Source organism: Macaca mulatta, chromosome X (genome assembly GCF_049350105.2).
Source record: "Macaca mulatta isolate MMU2019108-1 chromosome X, T2T-MMU8v2.0, whole genome shotgun sequence".
Classification (NCBI taxonomy): Eukaryota; Metazoa; Chordata; class Mammalia; order Primates; family Cercopithecidae; genus Macaca; species Macaca mulatta.
Genome location: NC_133426.1, coordinates 53,069,384 through 53,091,053, shown reverse-complemented (window position 1 = coordinate 53,091,053; position 21,670 = coordinate 53,069,384). Strand labels below are relative to the sequence as shown.

Genomic DNA, 21,670 nt, shown 5'->3' with positions numbered 1-21,670 from the left:
TGTATATAAATCCCCTGGAAGAGCTCTGTAAAAGGTAGCGATTGTAATTTTTACATGCTGGTCTAGGGGAAGCTCTGAAGAGGACAGACCCAGAGATCAAGAAAGTATTTCTTGCAGGAAAGGGTTGCTGGTATCAGACTGGGTGGGTGGTGGGTAGGCAGAGATGGCTGCTTCCTGAGTCTGGCTTTGACCCCTCCTGCCCTGCAGCCAGCGGTACTGTGTCTGTAACCCAGCCCTTGTGCGCCAGTTCCGGAACCCAGACACCATCTTCATCCTTGCTTTTGCCATCATCCTCCTCAATACCGACATGTACAGTCCCAGCGTCAAGGCTGAACGAAAGATGAAACTAGATGACTTCATCAAGAACCTGAGAGGTGACTTCCTTATCAGCCTTTCCTGCCCTTCGCCTGGGAAGGGAAAGTGGGGGTTAAGGTGGGGAAGGATGCAGGAGATGCCATCTGTTCCTTGGAAATTAATTTGTGATGCTGTCACTTTCTGCCCTAGCTGGATGTTCCCAGGATATTCACTTATTAATTCACTCAAATCGTCATTTGCCCATTGTACTGAGCTTCTGCTGTGCACCAGGTTTCTAGGTCCTGGGGTTCAAGCAGTGAACATGATAGATTAAAGTCCTGACTCTTACAAGGCTTTATTCTGATTCATTCATTCAGTCATTCACTTCTCTTTTCCCCACTCCCTCTTTCCCTCTCTTATTTATGCCCATGAGGACTCATTTAATTATTTTGCGTATCTTTTCCTCTATTCATGCGTTCATTTATCACTCGACCAAACAACCAGCCAGCCAGTCAACACTTAGCACTTAGTGTGTGCCAAGCCCCATGATGGGTGCCAAGGACAATGGAGAGGAATCTGCCATACTCCCTGTTCTGAGAGAGCTCCCCGTGTGTGGGAGAGGCTGACTTGTAGCACCCAGATAACTAACATAAGACAGAAAGTGAACAGTGACATCAGAGAGGCCAAAAGTGCAGTCAGAGCTCAAAGGAGGAAGAGCCCACCTCTAGCTAGCTTCCCGGAGGAGGCAGTATTTTTATTTTAAGGTGGGTCTTGAAGGCATGGAGAAGGTGACACAATAGAGATAGAGGAGGGCTTACCTACCAGTGAGAATACCAAAGACGCAGAGGCAGGAACATTTATTTTCTTTAGGGAACAACTGAGGGCTGGGTACGGTCGCTCACGCCTGTAATCCCAGCACTTTGTGAGGCTGAGGCAGGTGGATCACATGAGGCCAGGAGTTCCAGACCAGCCTGGCCAACATGAGGAAACCCCATCGCTACTAAAAATACAAAAATTAGCAGGCATGTTGGTGCATGCCTGTAATCCCAGCCACTCAGGAGGCTGAGGTAGGAGAATTACTTGAACCCGGGAGGCAGAGGTTGCAGTGAGCTAAGATTGCACCACTGCACTCCAGCCTGAGTGACAGAGCAAGACTCTGTCTTCAGAAAAAAAAAAAGAAGAACAATTGAGATGAGGTCATTGATGAGTTGGGAAGGTCCCAATATATGAGGTTCCAATATATGGAACTAATATATGAGGGCCTTGAATGCCGGATGAAAGGTGTCACCTTGCTCTTTTTGCTTATTCTACTGATGTCGAGCCCTCCCTATCACCAAAGAGCAGCCTACTAAAAATGGTACAGATGTTAAGATTATTTAAGCAGAAAAGAAAGAGGGAAATAGAGTCAAAGAAAAAAAGCAAACTGAAAACAAGACAAATTGGCTGCCCATTGGGTTTGTGCAGCTGTGGCTGCTCTGGTAAGAAAGTCAGTGTGATATAGAATGTTCCTTTAGCACCTGTCCAAGGAGGAGATGTGGCATTTCCAAGGAAGAAAACATTTTCTCCTTTTTGTTTTCTGTTTTTTTGTTTTTTATTTTCAGAGACAGGGTCTCACTCTCTCACCCAGGCTGGAGTGCTGTGGTGCTAGCAGAGCTCACTACAGCCTTGAACTGGGCTCAAGCGATCCTCCCACCTCAGCCTCCTGAGTAGCTGGGAATATAGGCGCGGGCCACCATGCCCAACTAATTTTTAAATTTTTTGTAGAGACGGGGTCTTGCTATGTTGCCCAGGCTGGTCTCAAACTCCTTGCCTCAACTCGGCCTCCCAAAGTGCTGGAATTACAGGTGTGAGCCTCCACGTCCTGCCCAGAAAACATTTTCTCTAGCAGAGGATTTAGAGAGAAGAGTGAGTAGGTTTCACTCAGCAATCAGAAATGGAGAAGGATGGTGAAGATGGGAGGAGGGAGTTAGATCAGAGGCCATTTGGAGTTGTCTCCTATAATTTTGCCATCATTCATTCATCCATTCTTTTTCCCTCTGTCTCTCAATATGTCTGTGTGTGTGTGTGTGTGTGTATCTTTTCCCCTCTAATTATTATTATTATTATTTTATTTTATTTCATTTTTTTTTTTTTTTGAGACAGGCTCGCTCTGTCGCCCAGGCTGGAGTGCAGTGGCCGGATCTCAGCTCACTGCAAGCTCCGCCTCCTGGGTTTACGCCATTCTCCTGCCTCAGCCTCCTGAGTAGCTGGGACCACAGGCACCCACCACCTCGCCCAGCTAGTTTTTTGTGTTTTTTAGTAGAGACGGGGTTTCACTGTGTTAGCCAGGATGGTCTCGATCTCCTGACCTCGTGATCCGCCCGTCTCGGCCTCCCAAAGTGCTGGGATTACAGGCTTGAGCCACCGCGCCCGGCCTCCCCTCTAATTATTAAATAAAGAAGCAAATAAATGAAGGTAATACATACTTGTTTCAGAAATGTTGGAAGATTCAGAAAATTAGAACATTTCTTTTTATCACCCAAAATTTGCCCCCTAGAGGCAATCATAGTTAATGTTTTGGTGCGTTCTAATCTTTTCCCCCATGCATATGTAACTTTTTATATAGTTCAGATCATACCATACATGCAATTTGTCTTACTCTTTTCACATAATTTGCTACTGTAATTTTCTCAAGCTATCAAAATGTTTTTGTAAATGTCAAGTTTTTAATAGCTGTGCACTATATTATTAAATGGATATACTATCCTTTACTTGACTGTTCCTCTATTGTTAAAATTTAGGTTGTTTCAAATTGTCCCCATAAGTAACACTTGGTGAGTATTCTTTTTATTTATTTATTTTTTTTGAGACAGGGTCTTGCTCTGTTGCCCAGGCTGGAGTGCAGTGGTGCAATCATGGTTGACTGCAACCTCCTCCTCCCAGGCTCAAGCTAGTATCCCACTTCAGCCTCCCAAGTAGCTGGGACCACGGGTGTGTGCCACCACACCCAGCTAATTTTTGTATTTTTTGTAGAGATGGGATTTTGCCATGTTGCCCAGGTTGGCTCTCGAATTCCTGGGCTCGAGCGATCCACCTGCCTCAGCCTCCCAAAGTGCTGGGATTACACTACGCCTGTCCTAGCAATCTTTTTTTTTCTTTTTTTTTTTTTTTTTTTTTTAGACAGAGTCTCAATCTTGTTGCTCAGGCTGGAGTGCAGTGGCCCGATCTTGGCTCACTACAGCCTCTGCCTCCAGGGTTCAAGCAATTCTGCCTCAGCCTCCCGAATAACTGGGACTACAGGCACACGCTGCCACGCCTGGCTAATTTTTTGTATTTTTAGCAGAGATGAGGTTTCACAATGTTGGCCAGGATGGTCTTGATCTCCTGACCTCATGATCTGCCCGCCTCGGCCTCCCAAAGTGCTGGGATTACAGGTATGAGCCACCATGCCCGGCCTGCACTAGCATTCTTGCACATACATCTTGCACATATTTCTGAGTAGTTCCTTAAGGTAGATTCCTAGAAGAAGAATCACTGTGTACAAACATTTAGATTCTTGCCAAATTACCTTCCAAAAGAGTTATGTTACCATATATGCCCACTTCCCTGCACTCTTCCTAGCACTGGATTTCATTTAAAAGTATTTTTGCTAATTAGAAAGGCAAACAATAGTATCTGATTGTTTTAATTACAGTGTATTCTGAGTTGTTGAGAGAAAATTCCCCACCCCGGGGAAGACAGCAACTGGCTGTTGTGTTGAAGGACATCCTCCCTGCCCCAATCCTGGCTAAGGGGCTGAGGATACCCACTGACCCTCAGTCCTGACTGTCATGGCCCGTGCCTGGGTGTGGGAGTTGTGGAGCATCCCTACCACCCAGTGCCCATAATTATGTGACATATCCCTGTGTTGCTCCCTCCCCCAGGGGTTGACAATGGTGAAGACATCCCCCGAGACCTCCTGGTGGGCATCTACCAGCGCATCCAGGGGCGTGAACTGCGGACCAACGATGACCATGTGTCCCAGGTGCAGGCTGTGGAGCGCATGATTGTTGGAAAGAAACCAGTAAGTGCCTTGGAAGGCTGCAGAGGGGCCAGGGTTCAGGTCTGCCTCTGCCACTAAGTGCACCTCCTGAGTCACTGCACCTCCCTGAGCCCCAGGTGCCCTTTACCTGCAATACGGAGTGGGTGATAATGCATTCCTCAGAAGGCTGTGATGCAGAGTGAATGCATCGAGCACATTCCAAGGCCCATAGTGGGTACTGTATAAATATTAACATCGTTTTCGCCTCTGGCTTTGCCTGTCCATCCTAAGTGAAGGGCCAAGCTAATGGTTATCAGAAAACCAAAGCAAGAACACACTTTAGGCCAGGTGCAATGGCTTGTGCCTGTAATCCCAGCACTTTGGGAGGCCGAGGTGGGCGGATCACCTCAGGTCAGGAGTTCCAGACCAGCCTGGCTATCATCGCAAAACCTGTCTGTACTAAAAATATAAAAATTAGCCAGGCGTCGTGGTGCGTGCCTGGAGTTCCAGTTACTCAGGAGGCTGAGGCAGGAGAATCGCTTGATCCCAGGAGGTGGAGGTTGCAGTGAGCTGAGATCGTGCCAACGCACTCCAGCCTGGGTGACAGAGCAAGGCTCCATCTGAAAAAAAGAAAAAAAAAAAAAAAAAAAAGAACAGGCTTTAGCCAACAAACATTTGTGGATGCCTTTCCACTGAGCCCAGCATTTTACTGGGCACCAGAGTTGGTGCTGGGCATTCATATATATGAATCAGACCGTGGTCTCTGTCCTTGGGGGCACTCACAGACCAGTTGGGGTGTGAGACAAAGACACATATAATACTTCTGCCTTATGGTCCAGTTTAGGAGAGGAGAAAGGAGAAAGAGGCCGTTTTCAGCCTGGAGAAATCAGGGAAGGCTTCTTGGAAGAGATAATTTGGGGATTGAATTTTTTTTTTTTTTTGAGATGGAGTTTCACTCTGTCACTCAGGCAGGAGTGCAGTGGCATGATCTTGGCTCATTGCAACCTCCACCACCTGGGTTCAAACGATTCTCCTGCCTCAGCCTACTGAGTATCTGGGATCGCAGGCGCCAACCATCATACCCAGCTAATTTTTGTGTTTTTAGTAGAGACGGGGTTTCATCATGTTGGCCAGGCTGGTCTCGAACCCCTGACCTCAGGTGATCCGCTCACCTCGGCCTCCCAAAGTGCTGGGATTACAGGCGTGAGCCATCATGCCTGGCTGGGATGGAAATTTGAAGGGGAGTTGAAATATGACCATGCAGAGCTGGACAAGAAAGATATTCCAGACAGAGGGACAAAGGCAAGGTAGAAGAAAAGTTTAGGCCTTAGTCGCTGATACCCCTTGTGTCAGAGTGATACACATGTATGAGAGGTAAACTTTTTTGCGGTTGAAACTTAAGGTGCCAGGAGGCCTGAAGCTGCGGGCTGGCCTTGCTGACACCTGTTTCTCCATGCCTGTCTAGGTCCTGTCTCTCCCTCACCGTCGACTGGTTTGCTGCTGCCAGCTCTACGAGGTGCCAGATCCAAACCGCCCCCAGAGGCTAGGGTTGCATCAGCGAGAGGTCTTCCTCTTCAATGATCTCCTTGTGGTATGAGCACTGTGGGGGAGGAGATGGAAGGGGGATAGTGAGGTTGACACCTGAGTCTGGTGTGAGCCATGTTGATGTTGGTGTGTGGTGTGGTGTGTGGAGTGTCGCAGGCGAGGTGTTCTGCCATGCCATCCGCATGGCCTCAGGCAAGGCCCAGGCCTTCTCTGCCCCTCCTTTTCCTCGCAGATTCATTTGGAGATAGTAACAGACGCACAGGGACAGAATATATGAGGACCAAAGGGATGACAGACTTACAACCTGGGAAGTGGTAGGAAATACCCTTGTCCACCTCAGTAGCCCATAGGGTTGTGTGAAGAGGGGTGAACCTGTGACCCCCAGGTCAGTCTAGAAATCTTCAGTAATCAAGATGCTTGTAGTGGGCCGGGCACCATGGCTCACGCCTACAGTCCCAGAGCTTTGGGAGGCCAAGGCAGTTTGAATCACTTGAGCCCAGGAGTTTTGAGACCAGCTTGGGCAACATGTCGAAACCCTGTCTCCACAAAAAATACGAAAATTAGCCAGGCATGGTGGTGTGTACCTGTTGTGTGTAGTCCCAGCTACTTGGGAGGCTGAGTCAGGAGGATCACTTGAGCCCGGGAGGCAGGGGTTGCAGTGTGCTGTGATTGTACCACTGCATTCCAACCTGGGCAACAGAGCCAGATCCTGTCTCAAAAAATTAAATAAATAAATAAATAAATACACAAATAATAAAAACAAAATTTGAAAAAGATGCTTGGGCCAGGCACGGTGGCTCATGCCTGTAATCCCAACGCTTTAGGAGGCCGAGGCGGGTGGATCACCTGAGGTCAGGAGTTCGAGACCAGCCTGGCCAACATGGAGAAACCTCGTCTCTACTAAAAATATAAAAAATTAGCTGGGCATAGTGGTTCGTGCCTGTAGTCCCAGCCACTGGGGAGGCTGAGGCAGGAGAATCGCTTGAACCCAGGAGGCGGAAGTTGCAGTGAGCTGAGATCTCTCCATTGCACTCCAGCCTGGGCGACAAGTGAAACTCTGTCTAAAAAAAAGAAAAAAAAAAAAAAAGATGCTTGAAGTGATTCTTAAAACTGAGCTCATTACAAATAGAGATGTTTGTCTTTTAGGGATGGGACTCTTAGGACTTTGCTGGTTGGAAGGGACTTTCAGAGTCCAGCTTCCTAGATGGCCCACTGGATGTATGACTGTGGGGACAGAAAGCCGCCTTCCTCTAAGGCAGCCAGTTGCCTTGTTAGGCAGCTCTGACTGCTAGAATCTGTCTCCCTGTGGGTTTCTTCCAACCATCTGCACTTAACCTTTGGCATCACAAAGAACAAGTGTTGTCCTTCTGCTCCAAGACAACTCGCCAGGGTTTGGAGGACAGTGATCCTGTTCCCACGGTGGTCTCTCCTTTAGAGCAGGGTTTCTCAGTCTCATCACTGTTGATATTTGAGGCTGGATAATTCTTTGCAGGGACCGTCCTGTGCACTGTAGGATGTTTAGCAGCACCCTGGTCTCTACCTATTAGGTGCTAGTAGCAACCCTTCGACCAAAAATGTCTCCAGATATTGCTCCATGTCCTCTGGGGGCAATATCACCCCCAGTTGAGGATTGCTGCTTTAGCGGAAGTATTTTCATGCTCCCTCTGAGCCTTAGTTTCCTCCTCTGTGAAATGGAGCTAACCCCTACCTCACAGGGTTGTTATGAGGATGAAATGAAAGAAGAGGTTATATGTGGAATCTGCCTTACCCCAAGGAGTACCTGGCCCACACAGTCAATGTGTAGACATCCCTCAGGTACTGAAACTGGTGTGCGTCCAGCTGTATGCCAGGCACTGGGTATGCCAGGATGAATCAGAATTAGTCCCTGTTCTCAGGGAGCTCACAGCCCAAAGGACCTAAAAAAGTGCTTTGCGTCATCATGCCATCCTGAAATCAAAACATTTCCTTTTATGAGCCACTTGCAGACCGCCTGAGGTGTTTGCAACCTGTGTTAGTTGAGTCCAGAGTGCCCAAGTACTCGACAAAGACGTTGGGTTGTTGAGAGGAAGACTTGTTAACTCTCTACATGGGTTCAGCAGAGATTGCCATTAAGTGCAGGCTCTGGTGAGGCCCGGTGACAGAACCCGACAACCAGACTCCTGCCTTCCAGTCCAGCAGGGGGTGATCACACACTCAGAGGACTAGCATAGCGCCTGACAAGGGAAAGGTACTGAATCATCATTCTGGAGCTCAGAAAAGGGGTTTACAAATCTCTGTGGGATGTTGGAGCAGGCTTCCTGGAGGGAGCAGGATTCAGTTAGTTCCTGGAAATGTGGTAAATGTCTGTGGTGCGTGGTCATTACATCAGGAACTTGCGTTTTCTTCCATGTCTCCCATTCTGTCCCTCAAGCTTCCATTCTCCCCAGCTTGTGGGCATGTGTATTTGTGTGTGTATGTCTGTTAATGGGGTGGGAGGGGAGGGTGGTTACCAGAAATAGGTGCCACGTGGAAATTCCCCACCCAAAACGCTGCCTCTTGTCTTTTTCCCACCCCTGCCAAAGGTCACCAAAATTTTCCAGAAGAAGAAGATCTTGGTGACGTACAGTTTCCGTCAGTCTTTCCCCCTCGTGGAAATGCACATGCAGCTCTTCCAGAATTCATGTGAGTCCCTTCTTGGATCCCAGCTCCCAAGAGTCTATGTCATGGCCCCCATGCTCACCCGTCATCTCTACCAGCTCCAGTTTTCGGAGTCCCTTACAACCAGGCTAAGGGTCTCCGAAGCACCTACTTGGTCCCAGGATGAGGGGCAGGCCAGGGTGGAGTATGACTCGGGTCTAGCCCCTGGTTAGCTCATAGTCTTGCAGAGAACCCCAGTGCATGTGTTCTCTGGTGGGCCAAAGAGATGGTGATCACGCTGTGCTCTAAAGGATGAACCAGGAGGAGCTTTGTTTCATGGTACTCTGGGCAGCAGTAGCAATGTGAGTTGAGGTAGAGGTGAGAAGGAAAGAGTTTCAAGACAGCAGTGCAGAGTTGTATGCCTTTACATCCTGCAGTACAGGAAGTAAGGGGGCCACAGCTACCAGGAGTTTGAGGGCTTTGGGGCAAAGGGGAGCTGCTAAATATGCTCAAATGGAGAAGAGGCATGATCAGAGTTAGACAGCAGAAAAATTATTTCATGGGCTAGGTATGGCGGCTCACACCTGTAATCCCAGCACTTTGGGAGGCCAAGGCAGGAGGATCGCTTGAGCCCAGGAATTCGTGACCAACCTGGGCAATATAGTAAGACCCCATCTCTACTGAAAATAAAAAAATTATCTGCACATATGGTGCGTGCCCATGGTCCCAGCTACTCAGGAGGCTTGAGGCAGAAGGATCACTTGAGCCCAGGAGTTCAAGGCCGCAGTGAGCCATAATGACACCAGTGCACTCCAGCCTGGGTGACAGAGAGATGTTATCTCAGGAAAAAAAGAACAGAAAAGAAAAATTATTTTAGGTATGAGCCACCTCCACCAATCCCAACAGAGGTGCCCAGTCTCCCCTTTCTCCACAGATTACCAGTTTGGGATCAAGTTGCTGTCTGCAGTACCTGGTGGGGAGCGAAAAGTCCTCATCATCTTCAATGCCCCCAGCCTCCAGGACCGGCTGCGCTTTACATCCGACCTGCGCGAATCCATTGCGGAGGTGCAGGAGATGGAGAAATACCGTGTGGAGTGTGAGTAGCCCAGCCACGTCTCCTCCCCCATCTCCTGAAACAGTACCCTGCAGAAACCAAGAATCCTATCCTCTGAGAATCTCAGAGTTGAGGGTTAGCTTGTCCAACCTTCCCATGCTCATTTCAAGAATTCTTCAGCCTCTGCTTGAATACCTTCAGTGACAAGGGGCTCATTACCTCCCAGCCCCATTATTATCCCAAACTCTAATTATGAGCCAACTATTCCTTCTAGTGAAAGGTATCAGGGAGAAGAATCAGAGTATTAGAGGTAGGACTGTAGTTTTAGGTCCCAGGTATGCTATTCGTTATCTGGGTGAACTGGAGCTAATTGCCTAACCCGCCTAGCCCCAGTTTCTTCCTACACGAATTTGGGGTAATGAAGTCTCCTTCACGGAGTCAAGGAGATGAAATGAGACAAGGTAGCCGAAATGTCCCAACACATCTTAGGCATTCAAAAAGTCTGTATTCCCTGTCCCACTCTCTCTCCTCCTCTGCCCACATATCAATTCCTGAGCTGAGTCCCAGTGGCCTATCCTCTCCAGGGGCCACACCAAGTCATTTTGATCATATATATATAATGGAAAATAGTGATTACATCTCATTCCTCCCGATGCCCTCCAAGTTTTCTCTTCTCCAGGCTAAGCAGTCACAGTTAAGTAACATGGTGTTAAGGAGAAAGAGGCAGGCAGACAGAAAAAGAGAGACGAGGCGGCGGACAGCTCCTTGGTGAGGCCTTCACAGCTCCAGGGCCACTCTACTCCTCAGCGAGGCAGGGATAGAAGTTTCAGTTCACCAGATCCTTTGAGACCCTGGGAAAATCCCGAGAGAGGGATTAGCAGCCCAAGACGAGGGGAGGCCAGTAGACACATGTTTCTGTGAGCTCTGTGGGGAGGTGGGGCTGTAAGGAGGCCGGAAGCACCCCAGCTCTGGATGTCGGCTCCGCCATTTCCAGCTGTATGACCCTGGGCAAGCTCTAAGACTTCTCGGATTCTCAGTTTCCTCCTCTGCACAATGTGGATGCTAATACTGACCTCAGAACTGTTGTGAGGATTGAGAGAGATCAAGTATGTGTAGCACCCAGCATACTGCCTGGCACTTAATAGAGGATTTGATTCCTGTCAGTTTCCTGCTCCTGCCCTTCCAGGAGCCCCTCTGCTCTGGAGCAAGGTATCTGAGAACTGACTGGACTCTGGAAAGATTGCCCTTTGCCATAGGCTAGAAGGGCCTTCCCGTCCTTACTGTGAACCATCTGCCATGAAGCTCTTTTTTGAAGGGCAGGGGTGCTTTGAGAGACCTGACTGCAAGAGGGCATGGGAGGGGAGAAGTCATAAGAGTGAAGGGAAGGGAAATGGAACAGGGAGAGCAGGCACCAAGAGGGATGAAGGGAAGGCTGAGCAGGAAGGGAGGGTGCAAGACGGGAGCTGGGCACTAAGGGTACTTCGGTGATGGAGCTGCAGTTTTGGGGGAGACAAGGGCTGGTCGTCCAAGGGGCAAAACAGGAAGCCTGGGGACAGAGGGAGGGAGGAGGGAGGAGGAAGGAGGACGGAGGGCTAGGGTCAGTCAGATGGGCTCTCACTCCTGTTCCTGACCTTTGCTCCCTGTCTCCCCGACTGCCACCCAGCGGAGCTGGAGAAGCAGAAAGGTATGATGCGGCCTAACGCCTCACAGCCTGGAGGGGCCAAGGACTCAGTGAATGGGACGATGGCCCGCAGTAGCCTGGAGGACACTTACGGGGCAGGCGATGGGCTCAAACGGGGCGCACTCAGCAGTTCCCTGCGAGACCTCTCTGATGCAGGTAAGCCCTCTGGGCCCCTGCCCTGGCTGGGGAGACACGGGACCAGGTGTCCTCTTTGCCTCCTGTCACTGGCCACCAGCCTTCCCTCCACCTGCCACACACACACGCACCCTGCCTTCACCCAGAGTCCTGGGCGCTGCGCCACAGGGGGCCTGGGAGCCAGGTCAGAGCAGGGGGAGCCCAGCGTTTGGGCCAGGGCATGTGAAGTGGGGCCACAGTCTTGGTGCCTCTCTCTTGCTGCTCCACCTCTCCTCCTCTTCTCCCTCTTCTGTCTCTCCTATACCTCCACTCCTCCTTCTCCATCTTTTCCTCCTCTCTCTCCTCCTTCTCCACCTCTCCTCCTCCCCACCTCCCCCTCTTCAATGGGGGAAAGGGATAATGGGGTGTCTGTCCCCGGGAGGGGCCCAGGCCTGGTGCCCAGCTCTGGAGCCCAGCAGGGTAGGGAGGGGGGGTTGCTGCTCTGACGCTGGGCTCCTTGCTTGTGGGTGCAGGGAAGCGGGGGCGGCGTAACAGCGTGGGATCGCTGGACAGCACCATCGAAGTAAGTGCCAGCTCCTGCCCCACTCGTCCTCTGCATGAGCCCTGCCCCGGCCATGGAGACCCAGAGGAGGAGGGGACCTGTTGCTCCCCCCTTCCCTGCTGAGAACCGTGCGGCTGCCTCTCCCAGCCAACCACTCTCTCCATCTGTCCTCAACTCTGTCTGTCCTCATTCTGCCTGTCTCTCAGCCTGTCTTCCACTCTCCCGTGCCCCCTCTCAACCCCAGGGCCGACGGCGAGTAGGGATGCCCTTGGAGTTGGGCCACGAGAAGCTCTTACCTCCAAGTCCTGCTCTTTGACCCTGGGCGAGTCACTCTGCCTCTCTGGGCCTAACCTTTTCCCTGCCTGCAAAATGGGGATGAGGAGGAGGTACTGCTAATTTCTCCTCTCCCAGCTGAGGCTCAGATGAGATAGTGGATGTGACAGCCGAGCTTTGCAAGCTGGGGAGCTCCACATATGAGTACAGGACTGTGATTTGGTTTTTATTACAACTTGGGGTTCGCTATGTCCCCAGCTCCAGCCCTCAGGGACAGGGGTGGAATTTAGGGCTGGGGGTTTAGGGCATCTAGCCTGGCCTGACTTCCCCCCTCCCCCCTTCCAGGGGTCTGTTATTAGCAGTCCACGCCCTCACCAGAGGATGCCACCTCCGCCCCCACCCCCGCCGCCAGAGGAGTACAAGAGCCAGAGGCCCGTCTCCAACTCCTCATCCTTCCTGGGCTCCCTATTTGGAAGCAAGCGGGGCAAGGGGCCCTTCCAGATGCCACCACCGCCAACAGGCCAGGCCTCTGCCTCCTCTTCATCTGCTTCTTCCACGCACCACCACCACCACCACCATCACCACGGCCATAGCCACGGTGGCCTGGGGGTGCTGCCTGATGGGCAGTCCAAGCTCCAGGCCCTGCATGCCCAGTATTGCCAAGGACCAGGCCCTGCCCCGCCACCCTACCTCCCACCCCAGCAGCCCTCTCTTCCCCCACCTCCCCAGCAGCCCCCACCCTTGCCCCAGCTAGGCTCCATTCCACCGCCTCCCGCCTCAGCCCCACCTGTGGGGCCACATCGCCACTTCCACGCCCATGGCCCAGTCCCAGGGCCCCAACACTATACCTTGGGCCGGCCAGGCAGGGCACCCAGACGGGGAGCTGGAGGACACCCTCAGTTTGCTCCACATGGCCGCCACCCCCTGCACCAGCCCACATCCCCACTGCCCCTGTACAGTCCTGCTCCCCAGCACCCTCCAGCCCACAAACAGGGCCCTAAGCACTTCATCTTCAGCCACCACCCACAGATGATGCCAGCAGCAGGCGCGGCTGGGGGCCCTGGATCCCGGCCACCAGGGGGCTCCTACTCCCACCCCCACCACCCCCAGTCACCATTGTCACCGCACTCACCCATCCCGCCCCACCCCTCCTACCCACCCCTTCCCCCACCCTCCCCCCACACCCCGCACTCACCCCTTCCGCCCACCTCCCCCCATGGCCCGCTGCACGCCTCTGGGCCCCCTGGCACAGCCAACCCCCCCAGTGCAAACCCCAAGGCCAAGCCAAGCCGGATCAGCACCGTGGTCTGATGAATGGAGAGAGTGAGCTGGGGAACAGGAAAGTCTGGGGAACCACAGGAGAGGGACCTTACACCCTCTTTGCTTCCTCGGTTTTTTCAAAAATATATATACACATAGCAATGTCCTCCTCCCCATGTCCTCCCTGCCTTGGGACCCGTCCCCTCACCCCCAGCAGTTGCCATGGGGTTTCCTTCCAGATTCGAGGATCCTTGCCACTTGAAGCCTGGACTCAGGGTGCTCCAGCGCTGGGGAGTGGTGAGGGCCTTCCAGAGATCCTCGTTCTCTTTCTCCTGTCTTCTTCTTCCCCACTTTTCCCTGGAGGTCTAGCTCTGTGGCCTCAGACCTCTGGGCCTGTGTGAGCTCCCTGTCAGCTCTGGCTGGCGGAGAAGGGCAGGTGTCCAAAGCTGTCGAGGTGAAGGCTTCCTCGGGGCTCCTCTGGCCGTGTGGGGCTAGGAGAGTGCTCTGTAGAGTTGTGGTCAAACCTCAGCTGGCTTGGCCCTCTCTCTGACCTCAGGGCCTGGCCACACACTTCCATGTGTCTTTTTGCCTGCTGGAGGACACGGACTGTCGATGCACTCGGTGGGTGGGACCCTGCTTATGTTGGCCCCACGTGGGGCAGTGCTTCCTCTCTCGAGCCAGTCTATGCCCTTTCTCCAGTAGGCCCCAGCCCAGACCTCTTCGGCTTCAGGAACTTGCCTCGCCCTGCAACGTTCTTATCCTGATCAAAGTCCAGACAGGTTTTGGGGGGGCTCAGGTCTGGGATGAGAAGGGCACTGCCCTCCCTCACCCATATTGCATGCCCCCCCCCCCATTCCCTTACACCTACCCCACCTACAACTGAAGACAATGCACTTTACAGATATCGCCCACACACACCGCGCTGGGGCAGGGCACCCAGCATCAGCCCTGGGGAGAGAGGCTCCCAAAGGGCCACCATGAGCCCAAGATGTCCTTCCTGAGGCAGAGATTGAAGCCATCAGAGCTGGGGTTGGGAGCCAGAATGCCTGAGTCCTTCTGTCCATCAGAATCTCCGCTGCCTCTCCAGCCCTTTTGCAGCCCTGTTTATTTATTATAAATATATTTTTTACAAGCCCCAGCTCCTCTTCTTGCCCCGCATATCCAGCTCCTCGCTCAGCTCCTGTCTCCCTCTCCCCTCTCCACCATGGGCTACAGTTACAGACAGACAGAGGGACCCTGGCTGTACGAAGGGCCAGGGCCACTGGGGCTTGGGGGCGGGGGAGGGTGACAGTGGAAGGGGCTGTATGGAGAGGAGCTGGGGTTCAGGCATTGTCTTTTTTCCTCCTTGTATATAAGAATGTATATTTGATGCCTCATAAAAGACCTTGTGCTCACCTCCTGCCTCTGCCTCCTACTTCTGCGCCCCTTCCCCACTGTGGAGCCCGTGGAGAGAGGCCTTAGCCCAGGGAGGTGATGCGCTAATGTTAGAAATTCGGGCACCTGGGTGGATGAGATGCTTTGCTTGGAGGGAGGTGGGAGTGAGGGAGGTTTTTCTATCTCATTTCATGCACAGTTTGCGTGACAGAGTGGCAAGAGTATGGGCTTTGGAGTTGATCCAGTTCACATCCTGGGGTTTTCATTCCTAGGCATGTGAATTCGGGAGAGTCACCCTCTCTGAGTCTCCGTTTCCTCAGTGTAAAACTTGGGCTGATAAGCCGTTGCCACATGGAGATGATGATGATTCCCAGGAGTAATGGATGCCAAGGAGCCAGGATAGAGCTGAGCAAGTTAGTTCCCTTCTCTTCCTTTCATAGGATGGATGCTTCCTTCCACTCTTGGGGCATCTCCTCTCACCCTGGATGTGGCTGGCCTGGCCTGGCTTGGGAGCTTCTCCCTCATCCCCACAATGGCTGGCCACATTTCTATCCTTGAGGGTGGGAGAGTGATTTGGAAGGCACAGGGCTAGATACATTTTAAGAGCTCTGCATATATACTTGGGATGTTAGATAACAAATAGCTGGACTCCCTTTCATGTACAGAGAAGGGGACAGGCTGAGAGAAGGGAAGAGTCTCTCCCAAGGCCACTCAGCAAGTCAGGATGGGGTTTCCTGACTTCTAGCCCCAGGGCCCTTTCCAGTCCTCCCAAACCTCTTCCCTCTGAAACGGATGTGTTTCTAGGATCACTGATTATGTCCTGGATCTTAGCCTAGCGCAGGAGAAGTGGGGTTGAGCCATGGTTCTTGGTTAAAGTCAGCAGGCTCCCCAGAAGCAGCATTCAGTCACTATTTTTGCTGCCTTCCTAGAATCTGGAATGGCCTCTAAAAGGGAATGGTTTGGATGGCCTCGCTCTTAGCAGCTCGGACCAATTATTTGTTTTCTTCCTTGTATGCATGTTCAAAGGTGTCCCAGGGAAGACAACTAGCAAAAGCAGCAGCTGGGGCCACCTACACATTTGATGCTGCCTTATGGACCAGACGTGAGGGTTTGAAGAGCTTAGACCCACAAGGTCCTGAATCAAGTCCAATCAACATTTTTTAGTTTTCTTCCCTGCTGGACCAAGCTGCACGATCGTTTCCCTACCTTCAGCTTGATTCTGGTCGCATTTTTCCAAAGCTCAGCTTTTAGCACTCAAATCCTGGCTCAGTGACTTGCCTGTGCTGCATTTGGCAAGTCACCTAACCCTTCAGAGCCTGGCTTTCCACCTGTAAGATGGGGATAATAACCTTGCAGGACAGTTAACAGATGCATGTGAAGTGCCTACCTCATGGCCAGACACACAGTAAGCCACCTACAGAGACCACTTATCTTTACATGGGAGGTGTTCCACAAGGTGGCCCAGCCAATCTCTGTGGTCCTAACTCTCATTCCTCACCCACACATTGGCCATCCACTTACTGTTCCCCAAAAATGCCTCTGTGTACTTTCCAAACTCAGCATTTTACTTGTGCCTTTCCCCCCTGCCACGATACTCCCCCCAACATTCCTGATGAAGGTTTTCCCAACCCTTGCAAGATGGGCTTGAGGAACCCATCCTTCACAAAATGTGCCCTTCATCACATTCTCTGAGATCCTTCCCCACCATACCTTAAGTGGCGTGGGAGTGACACTGGTCTGAATCATCCCCATCCAGAGCATTGCCCCATATAGTGCCTGGCACAGCCCAGATGGTACTAAAATTTTGTTGATCGAATGAATGAACGAACGGTTCTTTCTAAGTCTCAGAGTTAGATATCTTTGCATTGGTTGATTTACTGATTGATGCAACCTGTGTACCAAGTTTCCGGGCCCCTCTGGGAGCTCCTCATGCTTCCTTCAACTGTTTCCTAAATTCTCCTCCTCCAGTCCTCATTGCAGTCCCAGCGCTGGGCTGTCTGTGCTCCTCACCCCCTCCACCCCTCCAGAAATGCACTGTCCAGACTGTGGAGGGGTAGTTAATCTCCTCACTTCCCCATTTCTCTGAGGACCTGAAGACAGCAAGCCCACTGACTATTCTTATATCAAAGGTGCTGCTGCCAATCTCTCTGGGGATACAGATGGGGAGAGACAACACATAACAAAGAACAGAATTGCTTGAACCCGCGAGGCGGAGGTTGCAGTGAGCCGAGCGAGATCACGCCAATGCACTCCAGCCTGGGTGACAGAGGGAGACTCTGTCTCAAAAACCAACCAACCAACAAACAAACAAACACAAAGGACAAAGGTCCTAGAATCTCAGAGTTCTTATGTTTGTTCTCCAGTGCTGTCCAGTAAGGTCTGTCTGTGATAAGCAAAATGTCCCATACCTGTGCTGTTCAATATGGTAACCACTAGCCACATGTGGCTACTGAGCACTCAAAACGTGGCTAGTGCAACTGAGGAACTGCACTTTTCATTTTATTAAATTTAAATGTAAATAAATAAGCACATGTGGGTAAGTGGCTACCACGTCAGACAGTGTAGGACAAGAGTTTCAGGAGTGGACAGACAGCCTGGTGGGGATAATGTGAAGATGATAAAGTAAGTACACGCCCAGAAGGAAGCCCTGGGTGTGTGGGAACACAGAGGAGGGGAAAACCCAACTTGGGGTGTGTGGGTGGGGTCAGGCATCGTTTTCTGGAGCCCCCCCTTTTAGTGGAGTAGTCCTGAAGGGTGAGTAGGACTTAGCCTGACAGAGAAGGGCATTTGTTAGAGGGAGCAGCGCATGAAAAGGCCTGGAGGTGTGAGCGAATGCAATGTGTTAGTAGCACAGTAAGAAAGGAATGGGAACTGGAGCTCCAGCGGTGGGCACAGCACATGGTGCAGCGTGGAGACAGGCAGGTCTCCCCAGCTGCTCCCTGTTACTCTGTTGCCAACAGGTTTCTCACGCTGGCCTCAGCAGCAGCTAAAGTAAGACCAGGTAACAAATTGGGCTATCTAATATCTCCACTGTAAAGTTACCACTTTCCCCATTGTAGTGGATGAGTATCTTGTGGAGAGATGAATGGAAATGTTGTTACTCTCAAACTTCCACTCACTGGTTTTAGCGTTCACTGGAACAATTATTATGGCTGGGGTTGTCAAATGGTGATTTTCAAATGCCATCATTCTTTCAATATGTATTTTTTTTTTCTTTTTTGAGGCAGGGTCTCATCCCATTGCCCAGTGCAGTGGTGCGATCATAGCTCACTGCAGCTTCGAACTCCTGGGTTCAAGTGATCCTCCCACCTCAACCTTCCATGTAGCTGGGACCACAGCCACACACCACCACGCCCAGCTAATTAAAAAAATTTTTATAGAGATGGAGGTCTTGCTAGGTTACCCAGGCTGGTCTCAAACTCCTGGCCTCAAGCAGTCCTCCCAAAGTGTTGGGACTATAGGCATGAGCCACTGCACCCGGCCTGGGCATGTCTTAGTTGGCTTTCCACTATAAGGGAGGGCTTTCCCTTCTACATGTATTTATTTATATCCTTATGGACTTAATGATTGTTTATTTCACTCAATGGTTTATATGTAACCCATTAACATCATTCTTTATTTTGATATTCACAACCCCAGATTTGGCCAGTAAGAAGCCCTCTAAGCCCCTGTGTCCTGTGGCACATCTCCATCTTTTTATGAGCCCTTCCAAGGAGCCCTGGTTTTTTGTTTTTTTTAGTAGAGAATGACATTTAGAAACCAAGATTTGGGCACTAGGTGTTACAGCAATATTTGAAGAGCTTGCTCTTTTATTTTGTAAAGGTTTGAGCATCCATTGATGATTTTCTAGCTCCATCATTCCTTCTATATAATTTAGAATTCTACTTTCCCTTTTCTCTCACTTTATTTACTTATATCAATGTGGAGTCATGGATTTTTATTTTAACCAGTGAGTTGTAATCCACTACTGTCATAATTCATTTTGAATTCACATTATTTTGGATAAATCATTTTGTTGTTATGTATATGTATTAAGCACATACTATACATCTATATTTCTATACCAGACATCGATATTTCTCTCTCTGCCTCTGTCTAATAAACCACGAGTTCACACAGATACCTTGAGGAGGCTCTTTTAAGAGTAAAGGCTAGAGATAGTAAAAGGCTCACAAGAGGAGTGGAAGATGGCGAGGAGGAGGGGATGGATTCTAGAGCTATTTAGGAATCAGAACCAACAGCTCAAACCTACTTCAGAGCTGGAAGAGACCATATTTTACAAACCAAAAAAGTGAGACACAAAGTCAGTGTCGCCCAGTTGATACACAAAACACGAATGGGGTGAGTGTGGTTTTGAGCCCAGATGAGCCTTCCAGTCACTGCTCTGCACCAACTCCATGTCAGACCCTGTCTCCCAGGTGGATAGGTGAGGCCAAGCCAGCCCCCAGCCTGGGGTGAGCTCCTTGATGCATCCCAGTTCTTAAGTCCGCAGCGCCTAGACTCTGGTTGGCCCCCAGCAAGACCCATGGCTTGGGGAACAAACCCATTTCCTGAATGCCTTACTACATTGGGAGCACCATCTGAGACTTTTACAGGTAGAGTTGTACAACAGTCAGACAGACCTGAGTTTGAGTTCTGGTCCTGCACTTACTAGCCATGTGAGGTGAATATGTTTACACTTCCCTGAGCTTCAATTTCCTCATCTGTAGGATGGGGATAACAATACCTACTTCATAGCACCTGGCCCTTGATGAATGGCAGTCATCATTATCTCTAATCCTCCTAACAACACTGTGAGGAAGGGATTATTTAGCTTCATTATATAAAGGAGAAAAGGCTCAGGAAGGTGAGGTAGTTGGCAGATCTCAGTGGGTGCATGTCAGCTCCAGGAAAGTAGAGACTACGTCTGTCTTGGTCACCATTATATTCCCAGTGCCCAGAAAATTTTCTGGTGCATAATAGAAATTTAATAAATATTTGTAAACGAATAAATTCTATCTCATTGGCTTCAAAGACTAGTGATTTCTATTTAATTTTCCAGGACAGGGATGTGTCTGGGCTAAAGTACCTCAAAGAAGCCTGTAGGAAGACTGTGCAGAGCTGAGACCCAAAATCTGGCCTCCTGATTCCTGATTCATGCTCTTTGTCCTTCCCTGAACTGCCTCTGGATGGAAAGGCTGAACTTCCTTCAGCCTAGGATCTACCGTATTCTCCCACCTTCTAGATTCTCCTCATCCTTCTCTGGCCAGGCCTCTGCCTCCTTTTCATCTGCTTCTTTCACACACCACCACCACCATCACAGTCACAGCCACGGTGGCCTGGGGGTGCTGCCCGATGGGCAGTCCAAGCTCCAGACCCTGCATGCCCCATATTGCCAAGGACTGGGCCCTGCCCCACCACCCTACCTCTCACCCCAGCAGCTCCCTTTTCCCTCGCCTCCTCTATTCCTGGTGAGGGCAAACGACAGGAAGAGCATTTGACCAGAGTCAGCAACTTCCTGTGTAACATTGGGCAAGTTGTTTAATCTTTCTGAAACTTGGTTCCTCATCTACAGACTGGGTAAATTCACCTACATCTTTCCGAAGACTGTTGCAAAGACTAAGGGAAATAATTGGCATGAACTAGCCATGTAGGCAATTAGATGCTTATCCATGTGAGAGGCTAGTGGTATTACTGTGATTAGCATCACTTTGCCTAGCTTTCCTGCTTCCTGTCCAGACAGCTGTTCAGTTGGACCATCCACCTGTGTTTCTGGTGGAGAGGGGCTGAGGTTTCCCCTGACACCTAGAAAACTAGAAAGATGTCACTTAATATCTTTGTTACTTGGGACAAGTCTCCACACGAGCCAAGTGGGGATAAAGATCTTGAACACTGAAGGTAATATAAGGATTCAGGTGATAAAAAAAATATAAAAGCACTAGCACAGTGTCTGACACAAAGGAGACTCTTAATGAGTTTTGGCATATTGGTTGTTGACTCTCAGAAATAAAAATAACAGCTACCAGAAACTGAGGGCCTGCTATGTGCCAAGTACACGACAATTCTGCAAGGTATGTAGTATCCCCATTTCAGTTACAGAAGTTGGGACTTGTTCAAGGTTACAAACTAGAAAATGGCAGAGCTGGTGGGACTGTAAGGCATGACTCTTTGAGCCCAGGGCATGAGCTCCTACCTGTGTGCCCTGTTCCCTCAGCTAGGATGTCTTTAGCTCAGTCCTGAAGTAGGCAGGATGGACCTAATTGGCACAGTATCTGATTAGGAACAGTTAACTGCACGAAGGTATGACACTCCCTACCTGCCTTAAGCTTACAGTGGATGTTTTATATGTTAAACAGGAAATGTTTGCAAAAAGTATACATATTTTTCAGTCAATATATGCTAAGGACATTTATTCATTTTTCTTTTGTTTACTCAACATTAATTTACTGCTTAACACACCAAGTGCTAAGGAGGTATAAGGCCACATGGTCCCTGCCCTTGAGGAATTCACAGTCTGATGGGGGAAAACAAAATTACTTAATCAGCATGTACACAAGTACTCAAATATTTGCACAGTAGGTGTTCAAACTACATGCAGTAGGTCCACAGCTGATGAATGACACAGATGATCCTCCAATCAGTAGATGTCTGATGTCTGTGTACAAAGTACTGGTTTGATACTCATTCAAAGTACTGTAGTTGCAATGAACCTATTCAGAAACTGCTCAAGGAACATGCACACAATAGGAGTAAATGTACATACAGTTGGTACCAAATGCACAGGGGCTATACACAATAAATACAATCAAAGTACACGGATGTTTGGAAAGTACACTGCAGGCTCACAAATGGGCAAACAGGTGTTTTACACAGTAGACACTGAATAAATACGCCGTTGCTAAATATCCAATAGTTAAA

General features: G+C 50.1%; 1 protein-coding gene across 11 annotated transcripts in view; it reads left to right on the top strand.

Annotated features, from left to right (window-relative positions):
- Positions 1-19,786, top strand: part of IQSEC2 (IQ motif and Sec7 domain ArfGEF 2) — a 95,680-nt gene extending 75,894 nt beyond the window's left edge. For 8 of the 11 annotated variants that reach the window (XM_077989050.1, XM_015127485.3, XM_077989049.1 and 5 more), the window contains 8 exons: positions 208-374; positions 4,197-4,336; positions 5,760-5,885; positions 8,401-8,500; positions 9,390-9,551; positions 11,173-11,346; positions 11,838-11,887; positions 12,485-14,794. In XM_077989050.1, coding sequence (XP_077845176.1) covers positions 208-374; positions 4,197-4,336; positions 5,760-5,885; positions 8,401-8,500; positions 9,390-9,551; positions 11,173-11,346; positions 11,838-11,887; positions 12,485-13,450 — 1,885 coding nt within the window. In that variant the 3' untranslated portion in view covers positions 13,451-14,794. Of the gene's footprint in view, positions 1-207; positions 375-4,196; positions 4,337-5,759; positions 5,886-8,400; positions 8,501-9,389; positions 10,052-11,172; positions 11,347-11,837; positions 11,888-12,484; positions 14,795-15,799 lie in introns of those variants that run through there. The other 3 variants (XM_077989056.1, XM_077989058.1, XM_077989057.1) reach the window with 2 other exon arrangements.
- Positions 19,787-21,670: the final 1,884 nt, after the last annotated feature.